Source organism: Mastomys coucha, unplaced genomic scaffold (genome assembly GCF_008632895.1).
Source record: "Mastomys coucha isolate ucsf_1 unplaced genomic scaffold, UCSF_Mcou_1 pScaffold3, whole genome shotgun sequence".
Lineage (NCBI taxonomy): Eukaryota > Metazoa > Chordata > Mammalia > Rodentia > Muridae > Mastomys > Mastomys coucha.
In genome coordinates, this window is record NW_022196909.1 from 2892190 (window position 1) to 2913793 (window position 21604).

The following is a 21604-nucleotide window of genomic DNA, read 5'->3' on the forward strand; positions in this document are numbered from 1 at the left end:
AGAGAGAGAGAGAGAGAGAGACAGAGAGAGAGAGAGAGAGAGAGACAGAGAGAGAGAGAGAGAGAGAGCACAAGAGAGAACTGTGGCTAACATACATGCTATATGTGAAAGAAATTGTCATTATGACACCCAGTATAGTAACTGAGAATACGTATCAATGTAAAAACAAATGGGCAACTAAGTGGGGAACCATTTTTTTTTCTGATTCTTTACTGTGTTGCACACATTTTTCTCAGATTTTTCAGTTGGACAATTGGATAGTGTCTTAGGGCTTTATTGCTGTGAACAGACATCATGACCAAGGCAACTCTTATAAGGACAACATTTAATTGGGGCTGGCTCACAGGTTCAGAGGTTCAGTCCATTATCATTAAGGTGGGGGCATGGCAGAATGCAGGCAGGCCTGATCTAGGAAGAGCTGAGAGATTCTACATCTTCATCTGAAGGCTGCTAGGAGAAGACTGGCTTCCAGGCAGCTAGGATGAGGGTATTAAACCCAATGCCCACAGTGACACACAACAAGGCCACACTTCCTAATAGTGCTACTCCCTGGGCTGAGTATATACGAACCATCCCAGATACTGACATGGCCATTGGGAAAATGAAAGTTAAGAATGATGTTGACCAACTAGGTAGTTCAGTAGATAACTTTTGCTTCAAAAATCTTTTTAATGTATGATTTTAAGTTGGTACATAAATTCAGGTTCTAAATGATCTTTTCTAATGTATAATATTACTGTTCCAATTTATGAGTTAAAGTGTGTAGGACTCTGGGCATGCATTACAAAGAGCATGCTTACAAAGCCATCAGGACTCAGTGGCAGTCTTGTAGGCTGTGACAACACAGAAACAGGAGCCCGTGGAATACAGTTAAAGGCAGAGGACAGTTCTTAGCTTTACATTCTATTAATATCTATGCCCTTAATTTGTTTTCTTCTTTTGTATATTCCCAGAAACTTGATCTTTTGAAAGGCTCGATGGAAAGGAGTTTGTATATCCCACAGGCCTTGTCTAGGTCAAGTTCATTGGAGATGCTTAAAGACATTAAGGTGACAAAAAGTGCTGACCTGTGGATCAGCCTCAATTCATGCTGGTTTCTAAGAATAAAATCCCTTGATCTAGTCATTTATAATTGTTAAGTAATATCACAAGTTCTGCAACAAATTGAAAGATTTGTCCAATCTCTTCCTTGACATTTGAAGTTGGGGTCTACTGATGCAAGGAATAGTAGCAGCTATAATCATTCTTATCAAAATGGATATTATAGCACATCTGTTCATATGGTTTAAGTACTAGTCCATGTGGATTTTTTTTTTTTTTTTGATTTTTCGAGACAGAGTTTCTCTGTATAGCCCTGGCTGTCCTGGAACTCATTCTGTAGACCAGGCTGGCCTTGAACTCAGAAATCCTCCTGCCTCTGCCTCCCAAGTGAAGGTTTTGATAGTCACATAAGAAAGACTCTCATTTTATGGGTGAAGACCTCTTAAAAAATTCAAATAGGGGCTGGCGAGATGGCTTAGCGGGTAAGAACACTGACTGTTCTTCGGAAGGTCCTGAGTTCAGATCCCAGCAACCACATGGTGGCTCACAACCACCTGTAATGAGATCTGATGCCCTCTTCTGGTGTATCTGAAGACAGCTACAGTGAATTATGTGAGGGGGGCCAGAGCGAGCAGGGCCCAGAGCGAGCGGTGCTGGCAGAGGTCCTGAGTTCAATTCCCAGCAGCCACACACATGATGGCTCATGGCCATCTGTTCAGCTACAGTGTACTCATACACATAAAAACAAAAATAAAAAAATTCAAAATGCTTGCTGGAAGTCACAGGCATTAGAGAAATAACTATGTTCAGGGCAAAGTCCTCTTGTGAAACTGTGTCCGACTGAGACAAGCTAAGGAGTTATGGGCAACGGTAACATGTTAAATGTTGAGCTAAACAGGCACATAGTATTAAAAAGCACAAAAAACAGATGGTAGGGGGAGAGAGGCTAGAAGTCTCCTGAAGAAGTCAAGTCTTTCCTACTTCCCCCTGCGTTGGGCCGGGGAAGAGCCAGAGCGCCTGCTCAGGCATCTCATTCTGTTTTCAGCACCTTGCACGGTTGGCTTGGGAACCGATAGAGCAAAGGCAGCCAGCAACACTCCGCAGTCAACCTTAACATCAAAGGGAGCTCTCTCCACTGTGATCCCTGAACAACCATGTTAATCTCCTAGGGTCTTGTTAAAAAATACAGGCTTGGGAGAGAAGTGGATGTGGTGAGGGGTACCTTGGAGTGATTCTAAGTCTCTTGGGATAAAGTCTGGGGGATTGGAGCCCTAAGTATGAAGAGTCCTGGGGATCAGAAAGTAGAAAAATAATCATTTTTGTTAGTGACTCAGTATGGGTCTTACTTCAGTGCCTCCTCCTAAGGGAGGAAGCGGTGTGCGCCTGTAGCTGGAATTGTAAATAATAAGTTAAGGTATGGGAGTACTGCATTAGACAGTCAGCTTCCAGGTTGGCCTTGAACTCAGAAATCCGCCTGCCTCTGCCTCCCAAGTGCTGGGATTAAAGGCATGCGCCACCACCGCCGGGCCAGCTTCCATTCTTTACGCATCCTCTAAGCAGGTTGGCTTAGATAGGTGCTTAATAACACCAAGCTATTAGAATTGCCTGGCTAGTAGCACATCCAGTCAGATGCAGCAGACAAAGCGCATGGAGTCTGGAAAACTTCGACACCCCTTCGGTCCTCAGATAGTTATTATTTAGCACTTGAGAGCACTACACTCCTTCTTTTACCCACATCTATAAGGAGATGGACATGGCACGTGCATCCCAGCACTTTTGACACTTTAGATGGTGTTTATTATGATCAGGTATGGATGTTGAAAACCGTGCTTGTACTTGAGTCCAAGAAATGCTTATTAAACCCAGGAGATACCAGGAGTCTGCCATTAAACTCTCTGTAACTCGAGAGTAGTTATCAGGAGCCGATGAGGGAGAACACGAGAATTAAAACACGTGGGAATATCCGACCACCAGATAGCCCGGGAGCAGCCCGGGGGGAGATCTCAAGCAGGGTCCCCTTGGGGTCTCCGCGGCACGTGGCGGGCTCAGGCCGGAGCGTCGCGGCGGTGGGGGAGGGGAGCGGCGTGAGCCCTGGCGGAGGGGTCTAGACAGCCCGGGAGACGTTTGAGCAGGTGCGGAGTGCGCAGGCTCAGTGCAGGCGCAACCAGTGCGCGTAAGACCGAGGGGTGATCTTGACGGCTGCGCGCCCCGGACTCTAAGCCCGGGGCCAAAGTCCGCCTGTGCGCACCTCCAAGCGGTGGGTGACAATCGATACGGAGCACTGCCGCGGCCCGGCCGGTGGCGTCCACCCCGGCCGGACCCTCCTCCCGTCCGTAGCTGTGCTCCCCCCCTCCGCGCAGCCGCAGTGGTCGCTCCCGCCTCGCAGCCCCGCCGCCCGGAGGCCTACGCCTGCCGAGTGTCGCGCGTCGGCGCCGCTGCCCAGCCCGCTCTGCGCCCTACGGCCCTCCCGGCACCCGCCGCCGCCGTCCCGCTCCGCTCCGGGCCGCCCTTGCTCCGAGGGCTGCCGCACCGGCCGTCCCCGCTCAGCCCTCTTGTCTGGCCGCCGGGCCGCGGCGGGCGGGAGCAGCTGGAGGAGGAGCCGCCGCAGCCAGGAGGCGGCGGCCCGAGCCCATGGCGTACAGTCAAGGAGGCGGCAAGAAGAAAGTGTGCTACTACTATGACGGTGAGTGGCCCGGGAGCCTGCCGCGGGGCTGCGGGGAGGGCGCGGCGGGGGGTCGAGGGTGGTGGCAGCCCGCGGGGACACCGACACGGCCTACCCGGCGGTCGCGTCTCGGGGACGCCCGCCCGCCTTCGCTCCTCTCGGGTCCTCCTCTCGGCCACGCGCAGGTTTGGGGTGCGCCGCCTCGGACCGGTCTCCGAGGAACCCCAGTCGGCACCCCCTGGGCCTGACTGCACAAAGCCGGCGGCCTGGAGCTCCGCCCCACGACCCTGTCCCCTCCCCCGCGCTCCCGGTACCCCCTCTAGCCCCCGATCTGTCCGCGCCGCTCTTCCAGCCTCACCCGGGACCCCGGCACCCGGGTGGGGCTGCGGAGGAGTTGCAGCTGGCCGGGGGCCAAGTTCGCAGAGCGGCGCTGTCTCGCTGGTGTTTTGCGTGGACTCCATCCCTCGCCTTTGTTCGTCGTGTTCTTGGAGCTCCACTTTCTCTGGGTTCAAATGGAAGGGCTGCGCTTCCCCGGTGACAATTAAGGGGGTTTTGAGCTGGAAGTAGGTAGGCCTGTGGGGAAGTGATGGGAGAGAGGGAAGCGGGCAGTTGTTCTTGTTTGATGGGTCTCTTGGCATGTCTCTGGGAGGTTATTACCACCCACTTCTTTGTTGCTCTTTGTTCGATCTGCAATTATACCCTGCTCTGGGGGGTTTAGGAAAGAGCACCGGCGTCTTGCTTAGGAAGTCTGTCCTAGTGTGGTGGAGACCTTGCTGCAGGAAACTTTGAGAAGTGGACTAAATATTCCAAACAGGCTGAGCTCACAATGCAGTGAGCGGTACAAGGTGACTGTAAGGATTCTCTAATTTGGAGTATGAGCAGTAATAGTCTCTGGGTTCAGTTACACTAAGTGGAATAGTGTCCTGCCTGTACAGATTTCACCCAAGTCATTAATAGATAACTACTGAGAGAAATAATAAGGAATTTGACAGAGCTATCGAACGTCATTGACTGAACGCTTGATCTCTACAAAGCAGTACGAAATTGGGAGCGTGTATTGAAGTCAGCGTCTTGGAGAGATAGGTTAGAGAGCTAGGCTGAATGAAACCGACTTTAACTTGAAAATAGTTGTGCGTTTTCTTGGTTTGACAGAATCTTTTTTTGGGGGGGGGTTGGTTTTTTTCGAGACAGGGTTTCTCTGTATTAGTACCCCTGGCTGTCCTGGAACTCACTCTGTAGACCAGGCTGGTCTCAAAAATCTGCCTGCTTCTGCCTTCCAAGTGCTGGGATGAAAGGCATGCGCCACAACCGCCCAACTGACAGAATCTTTTAAATACAAGCTTTAAATGAAATAGCTACCTGTCATTGGCTGGAAAATTAAAAAGCTTATAGAAAGCTAGGCCAAAATGGAAAAGGCCTTTTAAATGGCTGTTTTGTTTTTTGATACAGACTTTCACTAAGTTGACCTGGCTGTCCTGAAACTCACTTTGTAGACCAGACTGGCTCTAACTCACAGAGATCCACCTGCCTCTTCCTCCCAAATCCTGGGATTAAAGGCATGTGCCATCATGGCCTGGCTTAATTGGTAGTTTGAGAGGACTACATCTGTATTACATCTTTATTTGAAGCTCAACATCATGGAGAACAGAGGTGGGCGAGCACGTCGGTTTAAACATGAATTACATTATGAAGTTGGCTTTGTGGCATACCCCTGACCTGCATTCTCTAACCCATTGGAAATGACAGCCTTTCTAAAGTAAAGGCTTGCACTTGTTAGAGGTTAGAGTCAAGGGAAAGGGTGAACTATTGGGGAACAGCTCAGTCTCCACCTGTCAGCGTCTGTCATCGGTGATGACGTCACATGTCACTTTCCCCAGGCCTGATGGGGAACCAGAGTACGTTGTGTCTTGAGCAGCTCCTCCCTGGCTTCATGCCTAGGGATGAGCCTTTGCTGAGGGGTGGGATAGACGCTGGTCGTGGGGATGAGGTGTGTGAATGGCGGTAGTCTTCAGTCATGTGATTTTCGACTTGTGCCCATGTAGCTGCTTTACCTAGTCGTATGTGACCAGCTGTATAACTGATGGTGGAAATCTTCAGGGTTGTCTGTCTGTCTGTGGTTCTTACCTGACTTGTTTTTAGGATGGACTTATTTTCATTTTGAGTATTTGCATTGGGGGAAGCTAACAGAAATTGAAGATATATAAATTGCTGTCATAGTTATCTACAGAGAATTCTCTATACTTCTGTCTTTATTACCAAAACCCTCTTCTTGTTAGTTTATAAAAGTGGCAGCAATCTTTGTCGTTGTTAAATTGTGAACAAAAGGTGCAAGAAAGTACATGACTTTCAGACGCCAGACGCACGAAGGCTTGGGTTGGTGGTGGACCAGGCTGGTAGTACTGGGGCTTGAATAGTACGCCAGTCTTAGTTACCTGCCTTTAACTTGGTTGATAGAGGGAGGTTTAGCAGGGCGGCAGGCCCCCAGAGAGCCTCTTGACAACTCATGAGTGTTTCACTGCTGGCCCGTGTGCTTAGTGAAGAACACTTGTGAGGATGAATATGGTTTTCTCCACGTGTGCTGCAGTCTTCAGAATTGTACTTGTCAGATCTCTGTACCGCTCGCTGGTCTGTGAACTTTTAAGATAGGAGCATATTAACTATCTCTAAACCTCAGAAGAGAAATCAGAGTTGTTCTGGTCATCATAATTCCCAGAAACACATTTCAGAATGTTGGCTAATCTCTTATACTGAAAGATCAATGCTTCATCAAATGCCATAAAGCTAATTATGTAGACACTAAGATCCTTTCTGACTTTTCCCCCCCTTTTTTCTCTACTTAAGTGTAATTTAGCAGATGGAGCCACACTTAGTTCTAATTGTAATGCACACGTTTTTAATACTTTATCTAGAAATGTAAACTATGCCTTGTTTAGAGGGAAGCTTGGGACCAATCATGTAGTGCCTTCTAATGTATATTGTATAACAGAATTGAATGTTGTATAATTTATATAATTAAACACCAATTGCTTTATGCTTTGTTTATTTTCTCTGATAGAGATAATGGTAATCAAAATGTTTGGAGGCATAGTCCAGTGGAAAGTACTTAGCAACACAAATATAGGCTATAACAGTTACCAAAATCCTATTTCCCAGGGTAAGTGAGTCTACAGAGCGTCCATCTGTTGTCAGGTTTGATTTACTTTTATTTAAATAGTAGTGTCAGTGTGTCAGTGTCTAGCTAGGAAGCTTTCTTGTTGTTTTTTTTTTTTTTTTTTTTTTTTTTTTTTTTTTTTTTTTTTTTTTTTTTTTTTTTTTGAGACAGAGTTTCTCTGTGTAGTCTTGGCTGTCCTGGAGCCTGCTCTGTAGACCCTGAGATCTACCTGCCTCCTCAGTGCTGGGATTGAAGGCGCTCAGCATCAGCGCCCGGCTGCTGGGTAGCTGTTTTTTGTAGTTTCATGGGTTTTTGACTGCTTTATGGTTCATAATGGATAAGTATTTTTCGGTTGCAGACTAAGACAGTCTGAATACCAGTGTTGTCGATGTTGTCACCACATAGCATGTAAAGTTGGTGGATGATAATTCCCACAGAATGCCCTGGTCCATGCTTACCTCACATTTCGTCCTCTCACACAGGCTTTCATTGGCTCTCAGTTGCCAGTTTTGTTTTTTTGCCTGTCACATCTATGGCTGAAGTTTTTCTTTTCCCACTAGGATTAAAGTTTCAAGAGCACAATTTATAAACTTGGACTTTGAATTATTGATGAAGAAATGACTAGTGAATTCTTAGGAATATTGTAGGTAGAGCTCATTCACATAAAAATTCATATATATTCTTTATTTTAAAAAAAAGTGTTATATTCATGAGTGCTTTGCCTGCCTGGCGTATGTGCATCTTGTGTATGCCTGGTGCCCTTGATGTTTAGGAGTGGTTGTGACCTACCATGAAGATGCTGCAAACCAAACTTGGGTCTTCTGGAAGAGCAATAGAAGCTCTTAACCTACTCTCCCGCCCATCCATTCCATTAAGTGTTCTATAGTTACAGGCAGGAGGATGGTTAGGGTTCTGCTGCTTATAGACGAAAACAGGTGAAATTTCATACTTCCCACATGGGTTTCTGTTTTAATGTCTAAGAAAGATTAACACCTAGAATACAAAGATTTTTTTTTTCTTTTACAGAGTTTTGTTCTTCTGTCCCTAAAAACAATGTATTAATAATTGTTTTTTTCTTAGCAAAATTAAATGGTAGCAAATTCTTAAAATCCTTGGAGTTGGTGAAAAAAGCAAAATTTCTTATGTTAGCAAAATGAAATGTGAAGTCATTATGTAACAGTTTGGGATTTCTAAGACCGCCATTGCTCTGAATAATGACATGGGAACTTATTTATATTTATGAATGAATGCCTAGGCTTTAAGCTAGCCCTACTCCCAACCAGCTCACATCTCAGTTATCTCATTCATACTTCTCAGTTTCCCACAACCGACTTCCTCCAAGTCTGAATGGGGAGCACCCCACGCCAATTCTCTCTGAGTTCTCTCTCTTCCAGATGTCCTACCTTACTATCCTGCCTTCTGCTTTAGGTTGTAGGCTTTTTATTTTAATTAATCAGAAGATGCCTTAGGCAGTCGGGGAAGGATAGAGACACATCTTCACACAGTGTACAGAAACATCACCCCAACACCATTACATTGAAGTGCTACTCTCACCATTTTGGTTAGTCGGTCTCTGGTTTCGTGGTTTATATTTGTACAAGAAGTCAGTTTGGGGTTCAGAAACTTGAGATTGTTTTAAGTCCCTGCTGTGTCCCATATAGATACTTAAGAAGGAAATGGGTGTTTGTCATAGAGTAAAAGAGGGAATCCTTGATGGAGTAATAAAACTAGCATCTTAAGGAAGAATATGCACCAGTCTTTAAAAAGTCCTCCCTTTGAAATTACAAAGGCCAAGTCCTTGGGATGTGTCATACCCAACAGAAGGGCAACCCAGAGATAGTGATGCTGGGCTGAGCCCCAAGGGACCCAGAGATAGGGATGCTGGGCTGAGCCCCAAGGGGCCCAGAGATAGGGATGCTGGGCTGAGCCCCAAGGGGCCCAGAGATAGGGATGCTGGGCTGAGCCCCAAGGGCCAGGCACAGCAAGCTTGGTTGAAAGAGCTTTTGACCTGTGTCTTGGAGCTTTTAAAGTGGAGGCTAGACTCTAAGAAAATTGGTGAAAAGTAGAATGTAGGCTAGAGGCAAGCATTAAGTACATATTTGTCTATTTAAATTGAAATGAAATGGTCGTCTTTAGATAGAATTGGGTACATTGAGAGTGGTTTATAAAGCAAGAAAAAATACATCAAAACTACTTGTTGGTGGCTTGGAAGACGGGTTAGTGCTGGGAATGGTGATTTCTGGACTGGGCATGAGATGGGCCTCAGACTGTCCATTGAGATTGTATGGAATCAAGGGATCTATGTTGGCTATTATGTATTTGAGATCTTTATTAGAGCAAATGAAAATATTTTCAAAAATTCCCTGAAGCCCAGGGAGTAGTAGTATTTCTCAGCTGAGAAGTGGTAAATTCTGAGGTGTTTGTTGAAGGTGATGGTATGGAGACACAGCCCCCAGGAATTGTTCCTGAGAAGACATTGATGGAGCCGGCCCTCCTGGTGTACTGCTGGGCCCCGACAAGCTATTACTTATGAGGAAGGTGAGGGAAGCTGAGATTTGAAGGTTTGGGGGAAGTGGGCTTAGGGAAGGAGCGCAGTGGCGAGCAGTGTGGAGACCCAGACTTGGGGTGTCTCGGGGTTCAGAGAGGAAGGTTTACAGAGCTAATGTTGTGTGGGCTTAGGGAAGGAGCGCAGTGGCGAGCAGTGTGGAGACCCAGACTTGGGGTGTCTCGGTTCAGAGAGGAAGGTTTACAGAGCTAATGTGTGGCAGACAAAAGTTGCACAGTAGTCTTTTTATTCTTGTTTTCTTTTCTCCCTCACCCCCCATTACTTTTGGCAGCTTATCTCTGTACAGGGTGAAAGTACATTTCACAGTCCTAAAATTTACAATGATATGAAATTTTTGTTCACTCAGAATCAAAAGTTTATCCTGAGTTAATGTAATTTCAATTTATTGTGTTTATTCCACTAACTGATAATTATACATTTTTACTTCAGAAATACCTTTGATTATCGAATGTTGTCCCAGTTTTAGTACATTATATATTCTTATCTTGAGTCAAACTTTTCTGGATATTCTTGATTGGTAAAACTGTATTTAAGTATTTGAACAAAAATGGGATCACATTTTAAATGCCCAAATTATGTAACCAACAGAGCCATGGGTACACGAAATTAAGAAAAGAAGAAGGGATGTGTTGAGGTTTGGTCTTGCTGTGTATTTCCAAGATCTGGAGTCTGCATGCAGACCCGAGTAACAGTATGTGGCCTTGCCTTCAAGTTATTTCTGACTAGTAAATAAAGATGACTACAGCCAATAGCTGAGCAAAAAAGGCAGATGTGGAGCTTAGGATTCCTGGGCTTGGGTTCAAAATAGAACCAAAAGGGAAAGAAGGTGAAAGATGGAGGAGAAGCCACCATGGCTTAGGTGAGCCGTGAAAACATAGCCCTCAGGACTGGGCTATTGGAGTTACGAGGAGCTCGGATGAAAGATAATCAGCAATAACTCGGGGTTATCAATAGGAAAGTAGATTCTAATCACATATAGGCTAGATACCTGCCCAGCTCCTGTGCTGTTTAAGGCTTATTGTAAATATAAAGCTTGTGTGTATCTTTTATCTGGGAACTAAATGGTCAAAGGCAGGGTAGAAACCCCAGGTTGGGATTAAACATTTTAACAACAGGGCTGGATGGTTTAGCGGTTTAAAACAGTGGCTGCTCTTTGAGAGGACCTGGGTTGGATTCCCATTACCCGGCTTGCTCAAAGGAGTTGATCACTACAGCCCCAGGGTCGCTGATACTGCCCTCCATGGCCACCAGACACAGACATACGTGTGGCAAAATAACCATGTGCATTAAATAAAATTTTAAAAGAATCAGTTCAGAAAACATTTTCTTAAAAAAGAACAAGGCAAAAGGTTTTTTATTAAGAAGATACCTTATAGATATTTGTAGATAACTACAAAATAGCCATAGTTAGTTAGAACCAATACTGAGCAGGAAACATTAGAAATCCTTGTTCCTCCTGCTCCTCCCAGAATCACCTACCCTCTGCCGCTAGAGGGCTGGTTTTAAGGTGCCTTTCTCACAAAATGGTTCTTGTTGTTGTTTTTGAAATTATAATATGATCACACCATTTTCTTCCTCCCTTTCTTCCCTCCAAACCCTCTTGAGTAGCCTTCTACCTGTTCTCTTTCAAATCCATACCTTGGGATTTCTTTAATTGTTGTTACTTATCTACATTCCTAAATACATAAATACAGCCTGCTCAGTGTATATAGTCACTTGTATGTGTTTAGAGCTGGCTGTTTGTTCTTGGCTAGCCAATGGGTTGGCCCTTACCTGGAGAAGGTTCTTTCTCCTGTCCTCATTACTTAGTTGCTTGTAGTTCTTTGTCTAGGCTTGATGCCTCCTGAGCTGAGCCTGTGTTGGTGTCCTTGTTCAGGTCATGTTTAGCCAGTCACGTTGGTGAGACTTTGTGGGTATAGCTCCTGACATGTCTACTCGACAGTGTTACAGTAAACTCCCTGTTCTTCATGCTCCTTAAACCCTTCTCCCTCTTCGCAGTGACCTCTGACCCTAAGGTGCAGGAGTTGTATTGTAGATGTGTCACTTGGTACTGGGCTCCAAAACTCTGCATTTCAATTGGTTGTGGTTTTCTGTAATGGTCTCTGCTACAAGAAGTTTTCCTTTATAGGGGTGAGGACTACCCGTGTTTACAAGGACAAATGTGTAGAATATATATATATATATATATATATATATATATATATGGATTATGAAATAGGAATTGTAAATTCTATTCAAAGATCATGACTTCAGTAGTCTTGAGTTGGCTAGGTTTCCAGGATTAGGCATGATTTCCCTCTTGCTGAATGGATCTTAAGTCTGATTTGAAGGCTGCTGGTTACTGTAAAGGTCTGCATGCCACTACTGCACATTTGTGGTGGCATGGTGGTTGTTCCTGTGGTTGGTGCATAGGTGTCATACCTGGGTAGGACTGGCTTGCTTCCCTCCTCTGGAACCTTGCATGACTCCTGCTAATACGAAGGGAGTTCTCAGGAAGAATTAGGCTTTCAGTCCTGTCCAGCGCAGGGGCCTCTTGGGCCTGCGTCTGAAGTGCATGATGTCCTCAGCTATAGGCAGTTACCTCTAGAGGGCAACCAAGGGCAAGAGCATATAAAGTTTGGGGAGTCTCTTGGATAATCCTGACCAGCAACTCCAAAGATGGCTTCTCATGCTAGTATTTCTTTTTTCTTTTTAATGGATAATGGCTCCTGGAGGGAGTGTGTATATTAATGCACTGACTTGTGTGTATTCTAGGTGCAGGAGGACGGTGGCATGATTGTGCGGGATCCTTGAGACATCCTTACTGTTGCTTTCCCCTCCTCCTTCCTTGTCCTGTGTTTGTCTTCCCTCCCTAGTTAGAAGCCCCATGTCATTCCCCGTACATTTCCTCTCCTCCCCCTTCCTTCTTTCCCTCTGCATTTCCTCCCCTTCTCTTCCCTTTTGTGCAGAGGAATTAAACCAAAGGCCTATACATGCGAGAGAAATGTTCCACCTCCGAATATCCCAAGCCTTTGGAGGGATTCTGAAAAACGTCATCATGTGTGGCTCAGCTGCCCTTGGGAATATGTGTCTTTCAGGTCGAATGAATATTCTTAGTGAGAATAGGCCTCAAAATTATGACAGAAGTTTGTTGAAAGCTGTATATATTGATATAAAGTTAAGGTTCTCATAGTTACAAGATAATCAACTTCATAAATTAGGTAAGCCATCCATTTTGTTCATATTCTTTAAGTGAACAAAAATGATGCTGATGGAAAGCATTTATACTATATTCTCTCCTCGTTAGCCCTTGTCCTGCTGTCACTTTCTTGTGACCCTGCCCTTGCTCTGCCTGTGGTCTGTTCTTCCTGAATCTGAATGTAGCTCTGTCTGCTAGATATATATTTTTGGCTACATTCTTTAACATGCTTCTCGACGGTTCTAAAGTTGTGGCACAACCTAGAGAAATAAAAGATGGTGCTGAGTACTAGGTAAATGTTCTTGCTGTTACTTCTCAGACACTACAACTTAAAGTTGGCTGTGTAGGGAGAGCATCTGGAAGGATTTGGGAAAGGGGAAAGTAGGATCAAAATATATCTAAATTTAAAGTTAAATAATAAATAATATAATAAAGCATTGCTAAATAGGCCAACAAGATGTATTGTTTTCTGGTTCTGAAGTTTTCATTTACCTTTGAAAAACTAGTTAGCATAATGCTCCTAAATTTATAAATCATTTGTGTTAAAAATGAAACTAAATAAATCGGAGGTACTATACCAACAGATTCATACTCTTTGAAGACAGGCTTTATAAAACTGAATGTTCAGCTGGGTCTGGTGGCAGAAGCCAGTGGTCTCTCAGTCGGATCATGAATTCAGTGCCCGCCTAACTAGGACTGCATAACTAGAATTTTGTCTCAAGGGGGAAAACCAGCAAATGTTTCCTAGATTATTGTCAAGTAGATAGTATGAAACTTTCTGCATTTTTGATGGCTACTGTACAAATGAAAAGGTATTATGAGAGGAGAGTTTGAAACGGGGTGTTTAGTTTTGAGAGAACATCTTAATGTGTTGTCTGGCCAGCCTGGCTTCCTGTTTGAAGGTGTGTAAGGCTTGCCTTGAGCTCAGAGACTCCTCTGCTTCTGTTTCCCCAAATGTTAGATACCCTGCTTAAGGTTTGTCCTTGTAAGGGCAGATATATGAGGTTTGGGGGCTGTCTTTTGTCGTGAAGAAACAAGAAACCTGTGCTGAAACAGTAAGATCTGCAGGCTTTTAAAATCAGGTCAACTGTCCTAACAAATTATGAAGATTTCATTTTAAACTATAATATTAATAGTAATTTCTTATTTCTTGTTTGATAAGTCCATTGTAAAAGTATTCCTTGTAGGGCTGGAGAAATTGCTCAGGATTTAAGAGCACTGGCAGCTCCTACTAAGGACCCAGGGTTCTGTTCTTAGCACCTAGCTATCTGTAACTCCATTTCCAGGGGATCTGACACATTCTGACCACCACAGGCACCGGGTATCTATGCAGTCTGCTTATGTACATGTAGGCAAGCATGCAAGCATGCAAAAGTAAATAGTGTCCCTCACCTTAGAAAAAGTAATACATAATTTTTCTAAGCTTGTTGACAAGCTTTCTCATTGTCAACATTTTATGATAAGTAGTAAAACCTTGCCTAAAAGTATTTTGTGGTCGAAAATCAGATTTTGGCATTTTTTTGTGTGTTGTTTTAAGACATTGGCATCTGTCTTAGGTAGGGTTTTACTGCTGTGGACAGACACCATGACCAAGACAACTCTTACATATGCAAACATTTACCTGGGGCTAGCTTAGTTCAGAGGTTCAGCTCATTATCATCATGGTGGGAAGCATGGCAGCATGCATGCCGATGTAGTGCTGGAGGAGCTGAGAGTTCTACATTCTTATCCAAAGGCAGCAAGCAGGAGACTCCTTGGCAGGCAGGCAGGCAGGCAGGCAGGCAGGTAGCAGGCACGAGGAAGTCTCTTCAACACTGGGTGGAGACTGAGCATAGGAGGTTTCAAAGCCCACCTACACAAGGACACACTTTCTTCAACAAGGACACACCTCCTAATACTGCCACTTCCCATGGCCAAGCTATTCAAACCACCACAGCATCTAAGATGTTTTAATGTACAGGCTACTACTGTGTAGTCCTGAGAAATGAGGACGAGAATGTCCTTAGTACCCTGAAAAATGCTTGAGTTTTCTACTTGTCAACACTGAATATTTAAGCTTTTCCATAATACCAGCTTGACTGTAAGAGATTTCTACAGGGTGCCAGTAAGTTATCCAAGAAGCAGTACTAGCTGACAAATAAGACCCTACTAATACATCTTACGTATCTAAATTTACAAAATGAACATCAAAAATCCACTAAAAATGGGTTTCACCTTAAGGAACCAAACCAGGGAAATTGGAAAAACTAAGTCAGAAAAACTTCCTCTCTTCAAAGAATGTAAATCTGGGTGTGTATAAAATCTGCATAGTACATTAGACTTCTAATGTAATTTGAATGTTACAAAAATAATTTTTAACAACTCTGCTTTAAATAAATGTTTTTGATGTTAGACACATGTCAGTGGTGGCATTTAATAAGCATCTTTTCTCTTTTAGGTGATATTGGAAATTATTATTATGGCCAGGGTCATCCCATGAAGCCTCATAGAATCCGGATGACTCATAACTTGCTGCTAAATTATGGTTTATACCGAAAAATGGAAATATATGTAAGTACTAGTTGGCACTGTGTTTTTAAACTAGTATTTGAAAGTTCTTCTTATGCTGCTGTGGGAAATGCATGTAGTAGATGAGAAGATCTGAATGAACACAGGTCATTGGCTGTGTTCCTCAGAGGAAGCTTAAGGAATTGGAGTAGCAGTCTCTTCCCTCTGATCACTTCAATCACCTCCCAGTCTTAGCCAGATATTTTTGTGACAATACTGTTAAGCTGCCTGTGCTGCTAGAAACGGTTACCCTGGGGTTGGTGAGAAAACTTAATAGGCAGAGGTGCTTGACGCCAACTTGAAGACCTATGTTCCTTCCCCAGAACTCTCATGGTAGAAAGAGAGACCTAGCCGGGCAGTGGTGGCGCACGCCTTTAATCCCAGCACTTGGGAGGCAGAAGCAGGCGGATTTCTGAGTCCAGCCTGGTCTACAGAGTGAGTTCTAGGACAGCCAGGGCTACACAGAGAAACTGTCTTGAAAAAAACCAAAAAAAAAGAAAAAAAGAAAAGAAAGAAAGACCTAATTCCCCCAAGTTATCTTAAGGACACACCTCCAATAATAAGTAAACACAATGTAATTTTAAGAAGATTGACCTGGATTATTGCAAGAGTTTGGTAGAAAATTAATCCTAAATATTTATTTGGTTAACATACATATGAAATAGTGTTAATGATAGCAAGGTAAGTAGAAAGTGGTGTAAGATACACATCTCCCTTAAAAGTCTGCATAACACGGGAAGGAGTGTATGTAAAAAGTGCAAGGTAGGGTAAGGCTTAACTACTCCAGGAGAAGGTGGCTTGAAACAGTTAAGAGTGCTAGTGTAATGGGAAGCCTTGTAGAAGTCTGTCGTAAATGAAATTGAGCTCTTCAGAATAAAAATTAGAATAAAAGAAGGCTAAGGAATGTCTTAGAAACGTTTGATGGAAGCCAGTGGGTAGAGAGCAGCGAGGTTGATGGGAAAGAGTGTGAACGTGAGGCTGTTTTTCCTAAGTAGGAGTTGCATTAGCTTGGAGAGGGGCTTCCTGGGAGACAAATGTCTGAACTTGGATTAGCATTGTAACTTGTTACTCAGGCGGATCGGTTCATTTAGAGAGACTGATCATGGAAACTTAACAACTGATACTTAACACCAGCCTGGTGCTTTTCTTTTCAGAGGCCTCATAAAGCCACTGCTGAAGAAATGACAAAATACCACAGTGATGAGTACATCAAGTTTCTACGATCAATAAGGCCAGACAACATGTCTGAGTACAGTAAGCAGATGCAGAGATGTACGTTATAAACAATTATTTTACTAGTGGTGAATGTAAATTAATCTTTTTAAGGTTTCTGGTCAGAGTTGCCTGAATAGGTGTTTTTTCTTCATAATTAAAATATTAATATAATTATTAATTCATAAGTTCATTGGACCAATACTAATGTTACTTTAGAATACAAACCTCTTTAAGTTTGTTCTTTTACTTTTTATTTTGCATCCATAATAACTTTGTGGTTGGTAGGGAGATCACAGAGTTTTACAAAAGAAAATATATTTCGTTCTTTTTTTTTTCTTTTCTTTTCTTTTCTTTTTTTTTTAAATAAGTTTTTTGAGACAGTCTGACTTTGTAACCAGCTGTCCTGGAGCTTGCTAATGCAGGCCAGGCTGGCCTCAGACTCACAGAGCTCCACCTGCTTCTGTGCATTAACAGTCCCGTTTCACCTTCTGTGTGCTCCAGTCACACTGTTCTGTGATGTTAAGGTGTTGCCTTTTGTTGGCTTGTTAGTGTTTCTTTTTATTCTTTTACATGGTTTCGTTTATAGGCGAAAGTAAATTGTTAATTGAGACTGGTAGTAAACTGTATTGAAGAAATAATGCCGAATATCCTGAAACATGGAATGCTGTCTTTCGGAGCTTAGTACTGGAGCCCATTTCCTCAGTGAGAGCTGGATTTAATTCAGTGGAGATGATAGGATTTCTCAAGTTCATTGAATGTCATATTTCCCTACCATAGGTTATCCCATTTAGTTGATTCAAGGCTATAATGGGATGGATGCTATTCTATCTATTGTTTTTGGGTTTTTTATTTGGGATTTACACTGTTATGGGTAGCCCTTGGGTAAAAGAGGATTTGTTTAAACCATTATAATGCTGATTCATATTAAATTGTATTTGAGCAACAAAAAACTAAAACTTTTTTTTTTTATAGTACCTGTAATTTGTAGGTCTGTAAAGCACCTGCCCTCTTCCTAAGGTGTGATCTGGGGTGTGAAGAATGACTAGGAAGGGGCCAAGCATACATTCTATTGTGTTATTCCTCTCAGCACAGGGAGCCAACCGTGTCATGACCATGTGACATGTCATCTGTCTTACGTACCCTTTCTTCTGTATCTTTGTTCCATGAAACTGAATAATTCATTCTAAAGTCAGTTTTAGCCACAAAAAAAACCCAAAGTAACTGTTAATATTTTGATATTCACATGCCTCAGATATGCCTCAGAGTCAAGGATACTGTGTATGAGGGCCAGTAAGATGAGTTAGAAAGGAGTTGCAGCCATTTAATCTTTAGCTAATTCACTATCATATTTAAAGAGAAAACCAGATTTGTGCCTATTTTACTTTAATGTAGGCTTTTGATTTATTTTGTTGTTGGTGGTGGTTGGGTAGAGTTACTTCAAAAATATCCTAATGAGATTTGGTAATGGTATTCTATGGATGATAATTTAATTATCTTGAGCAAAATAAGCATTATAATATAAAATTAAAAGTTTTATATTACTACTATGATGTATTACTCCCTGTGAGCTTAAAATTCATAGGTAAAGTTTTAATATTACAAATTTTACATTGCTATCATGAAATATATTACTACTTATGATTGCCGAAAACAAATATTTTTAATAGTTTATAAGAAAAAGCCTTCAATGACTTGATAATAGGTTGACTTTAATGAAATTCACCTTCCACAGTTAACGTGGGAGAAGATTGTCCCGTGTTTGATGGACTCTTTGAGTTTTGTCAGCTGTCCACTGGTGGCTCAGTTGGTGAGTATCCGGAGTCACTCAGACTCAGGGGAATCTGAAGGGGTTATGGTGTCTGTAGTTTTTGTCTAAAACAGAAGTTGTAATGTAGTAAGGTTTTGTTTGCTTTATTTTGCTTTTATTAGGCTGTATCACCCATGTGGGCCCCAGCCTCATCCTCCTCTGTGGCTACCTCCCACATGCTCAGTTACAGGCATGTGCTATCATTCCAGCTAATGATGATAGTTGGTTGTTTTGTTTTGTTTTTGAGACAGTCTCAGCCAATAGCCCAGGCTGTCTTATAGCTCACTGTGGAGCCTGGCTGACCTTGATATTATGGAACTCCTCCTGCTTTAGCCTCTCAATCATTGGGATTAGAGGCTTGGATGATTATGATGTTGCTATTCAGTTTTCTGTTAATGTAACAAAACCTGAGGCAACTTGTAAAAAAATGGCTTATTTTGGCTCATAGTTGGGGAGCATAACTGGGCCTGTCCTTGGGGACTGTGACAGCTTACACATATGGTATGTGAATTGGGAGAAAGCTGGTCTACCTCATGGTGACTGAGTGGAGAAAAGAGGATTCCAATATCCCTTTCAAACAAGATCAGACCTCCAGTAAACTAAAATCAGGTCTCGGCTCTCAGAGAGTCCACCCCCTTCCAGTGGTACAGCACTGGTGACTGAATGTTCCCTGGAGTTCTTAGGAGGCATCGCAGGTGCAGAGTAGCCAGTATGATCCTTAAAATGCCAGTGTTTGATGACTAATACTTGAACCCAGTTTTTAAGTTTGTGTATTTTTACTCAGAGACCTTTTTCTCCCTCTTTATGCAGTTTTACCAAGACTTTCCATGTGTACTGTGATTTAGTTGGGTATATGGTAGGGAAGTGGTTATCTGAGGAAAGTAAGACTTTCCATGCAGGTAAACTGAGGGAAATGGTCATCTGAGGAAAGCTTAGGCTCCTGAATTTAGAATCCTTTGCTTTTGAGTGTCAAAACCTTTTCTGCTTACACATGGCATATTTAATAGGGCTTCGCTGTATGTATTTTGTGTAATCTGATTGTTTTTAATTCTAAATATTTTATAAAGACCATAACATGTATCTCCTTAGCTGGGGCTGTGAAGTTAAACCGGCAACAAACTGATATGGCTGTCAACTGGGCTGGAGGATTACATCATGCCAAGAAGTCAGAAGCGTCAGGTTTCTGCTATGTTAATGATATTGTGCTTGCCATCCTTGAATTACTGAAGTAAGTTGATCCAAACTCAATTTCCCTGTGCTCAGATCTATTAATTTAAAGAAAACAATGATTTTAAAGAATATCAAGTAAATGATAATAAATTAATGCTGAGTCTTCCAGGGCTTGTTTGAGCCACTGCAAAAGTGTGAGAAGTAGACCACTGCTGTGGGAGAAGAAGGCAGACAGTGCCTGAGACTGCTGTTAAATGGTCTCTGGATTTGGTTTGCAGGAGTCTTAGCTAATAAAGATGACTGCTAGAACCACAGGAATGTGAATGCTAAAGTAACTTGAAGACAAAACTTTGAGGTCTGTGTTAGAAGTTTTTCTAGCCATGTGGTAGCCTGCTGACCCCAGTCCCCTCGTCCAGTAAGGTTCCGTCCTCCACACATATGTATGTGTACTGTGATACATAGCCACACCGATGCATAGACACACCGGTGCTGAAGGGGTTTTGGAAGTTATCCTTCACTGCTGTTCACACTTCAGAAGTGTGACGGTCCTTAGGAGTGTGGATGGTTATAAACCAGCTGATTTTCAGAAGTGTGACGGTCCTTAGAAGTGTGGACAGTTATAAACCAGCTGATTTTCAGAAGTGTGACGGTCCTTAGGAGTGTGGATGGTTATAAACCAGCTGATTTTCAGAAGTGTGACGGTCCTTAGGAGTGTGGATGGTTATAAACCAGCTGATTTTCAGAAGTGTGACGGTCCTTAGGAGTGTGGATGGTTATAAACCAGCTGATTTTCAGAAGTGTGACGGTCCTTAGGAGTGTGGATGGTTATAAACCAGCTGATTTTCAGAAGTGTGACGGTCCTTAGGAGTGTGGACGGTTTATGGTTTATAACCATAAACCAGCTGATTTTCCACGGTTCGCTGTAGCGCTGTGGTGAGTTGTACTTCAGCTTTGATGCAGTTGCGTTCTGTAGGCTTTGAGAGTGATGCTCTTGCTCCACGGGTACATTTCAGGAGTTAACTTACTGACCTTAAATAAACAACACCTAAGTGTAGTACATCTGACTCACCAAAGCCAACAGATACCTGAAATCACCTTCATTGACTTGAAGCTTATTCCAGTGGCTTCAACTCTGAGAGATTTGCTGCTTTTTTTTTTTTTTTTTTTTTTTTTTTTTTTTCATAGCTTAGTTTTGAGCAAGCTCAGTTCTGTACATATTTGTTCACCTGGTAAAATTGAGCGTGATTTAATTGGTTTGGTAAGCAGTTCATCTAAACACCATGGCCACATTGATCATGCTTGGCTTTTAACTTTGTGAAGAAGTTCTGCTATGGTGAAGCCCACTGTTTGGCAGTATTTAGATTTTCTTAGTGTTGCTTTTCTGTGCCTTAAGAGCATAAATGCCTGGTTTGATAATGCCAGCTTATGTTGCATGAGCAACAGCATCTTTTGATAATAAATAAAATATTTTAAGTCAGCCGCAGTGACAAGATAATCATTTACTACATTAAACAGTGAATAATTTAAATTTTATTTTATATGTATCGGTGTTTTGCCTGCATGTGTGTCTATGTGTGCAGTGCCCGTGGAGGACAGAAGAGGCCAGTAGATCCCCAGGAACTGGTGTAAGAGACGGTTGTGAGTCACCATGTAGGTGCTGGGAATTTGACCTGGATTCTCTCGAAGAGCAGTCAGTGCTCCTAACTACTAGGCCAACTTTCCAACACCAGTAGCTTTTTTAAATACAGTTTTTTTATTGGCACTTTGACATAGGTATGGAAGTGATGTCATTCTGTGGTGGATTGACTCCAGGAGTTCATTTGAGTTGTCGCTATGACTATTGAGCATCAGGGAATGATGAGGGCACTTGTGATCTGTCACAGTCCTGAGGTCTTAAGTATAGGGCAAAGGATGCTGTAGATGATGTATAAATAAATAAATGTGCTCATCTGATGTAAAAGGTGTTTATGGATGTGGACATTGGGCTGTCACAGAGCTGTCATGTTATAAATACTCTGAGTTTGATTTTATTCTTGAACCATTGGAAACTGGGGAGTGGGAGTGGCCCACACCTGAGGAGTGGGGGGTGGCACACGCCTGGGTAGTAGGGATGACACACGCCTGGGTAGTAGGGATGACACACACCTGGGGAGTGGGGATGACACACACCTGGGGAGTGGGGGTGGCACACGCCTGGGTAGTAGGGATGACACACACCTGGGGAGTAGGGATGACACACACCTGGGGAGTAGGGATGACACACACCT

The 21604-nt window shown here is 43.1% G+C and overlaps 1 protein-coding gene across 1 annotated transcript in view; it reads left to right on the top strand.

Annotated features, from left to right (window-relative positions):
• The first annotated feature begins 3453 nt into the window (after nucleotides 1-3453).
• The window catches only part of Hdac2 (histone deacetylase 2), a 27956-nt gene continuing 9805 nt past the window's right edge, over nucleotides 3454-21604 (top strand). The window contains exons 1-5 of the mRNA XM_031346983.1: nucleotides 3454-3724; nucleotides 15036-15148; nucleotides 16300-16417; nucleotides 18093-18167; nucleotides 19257-19395. Coding sequence (XP_031202843.1) covers nucleotides 3673-3724; nucleotides 15036-15148; nucleotides 16300-16417; nucleotides 18093-18167; nucleotides 19257-19395 — 497 coding nt within the window. The 5' untranslated portion in view covers nucleotides 3454-3672. The remainder of the gene's footprint in view (nucleotides 3725-15035; nucleotides 15149-16299; nucleotides 16418-18092; nucleotides 18168-19256; nucleotides 19396-21604) is intronic.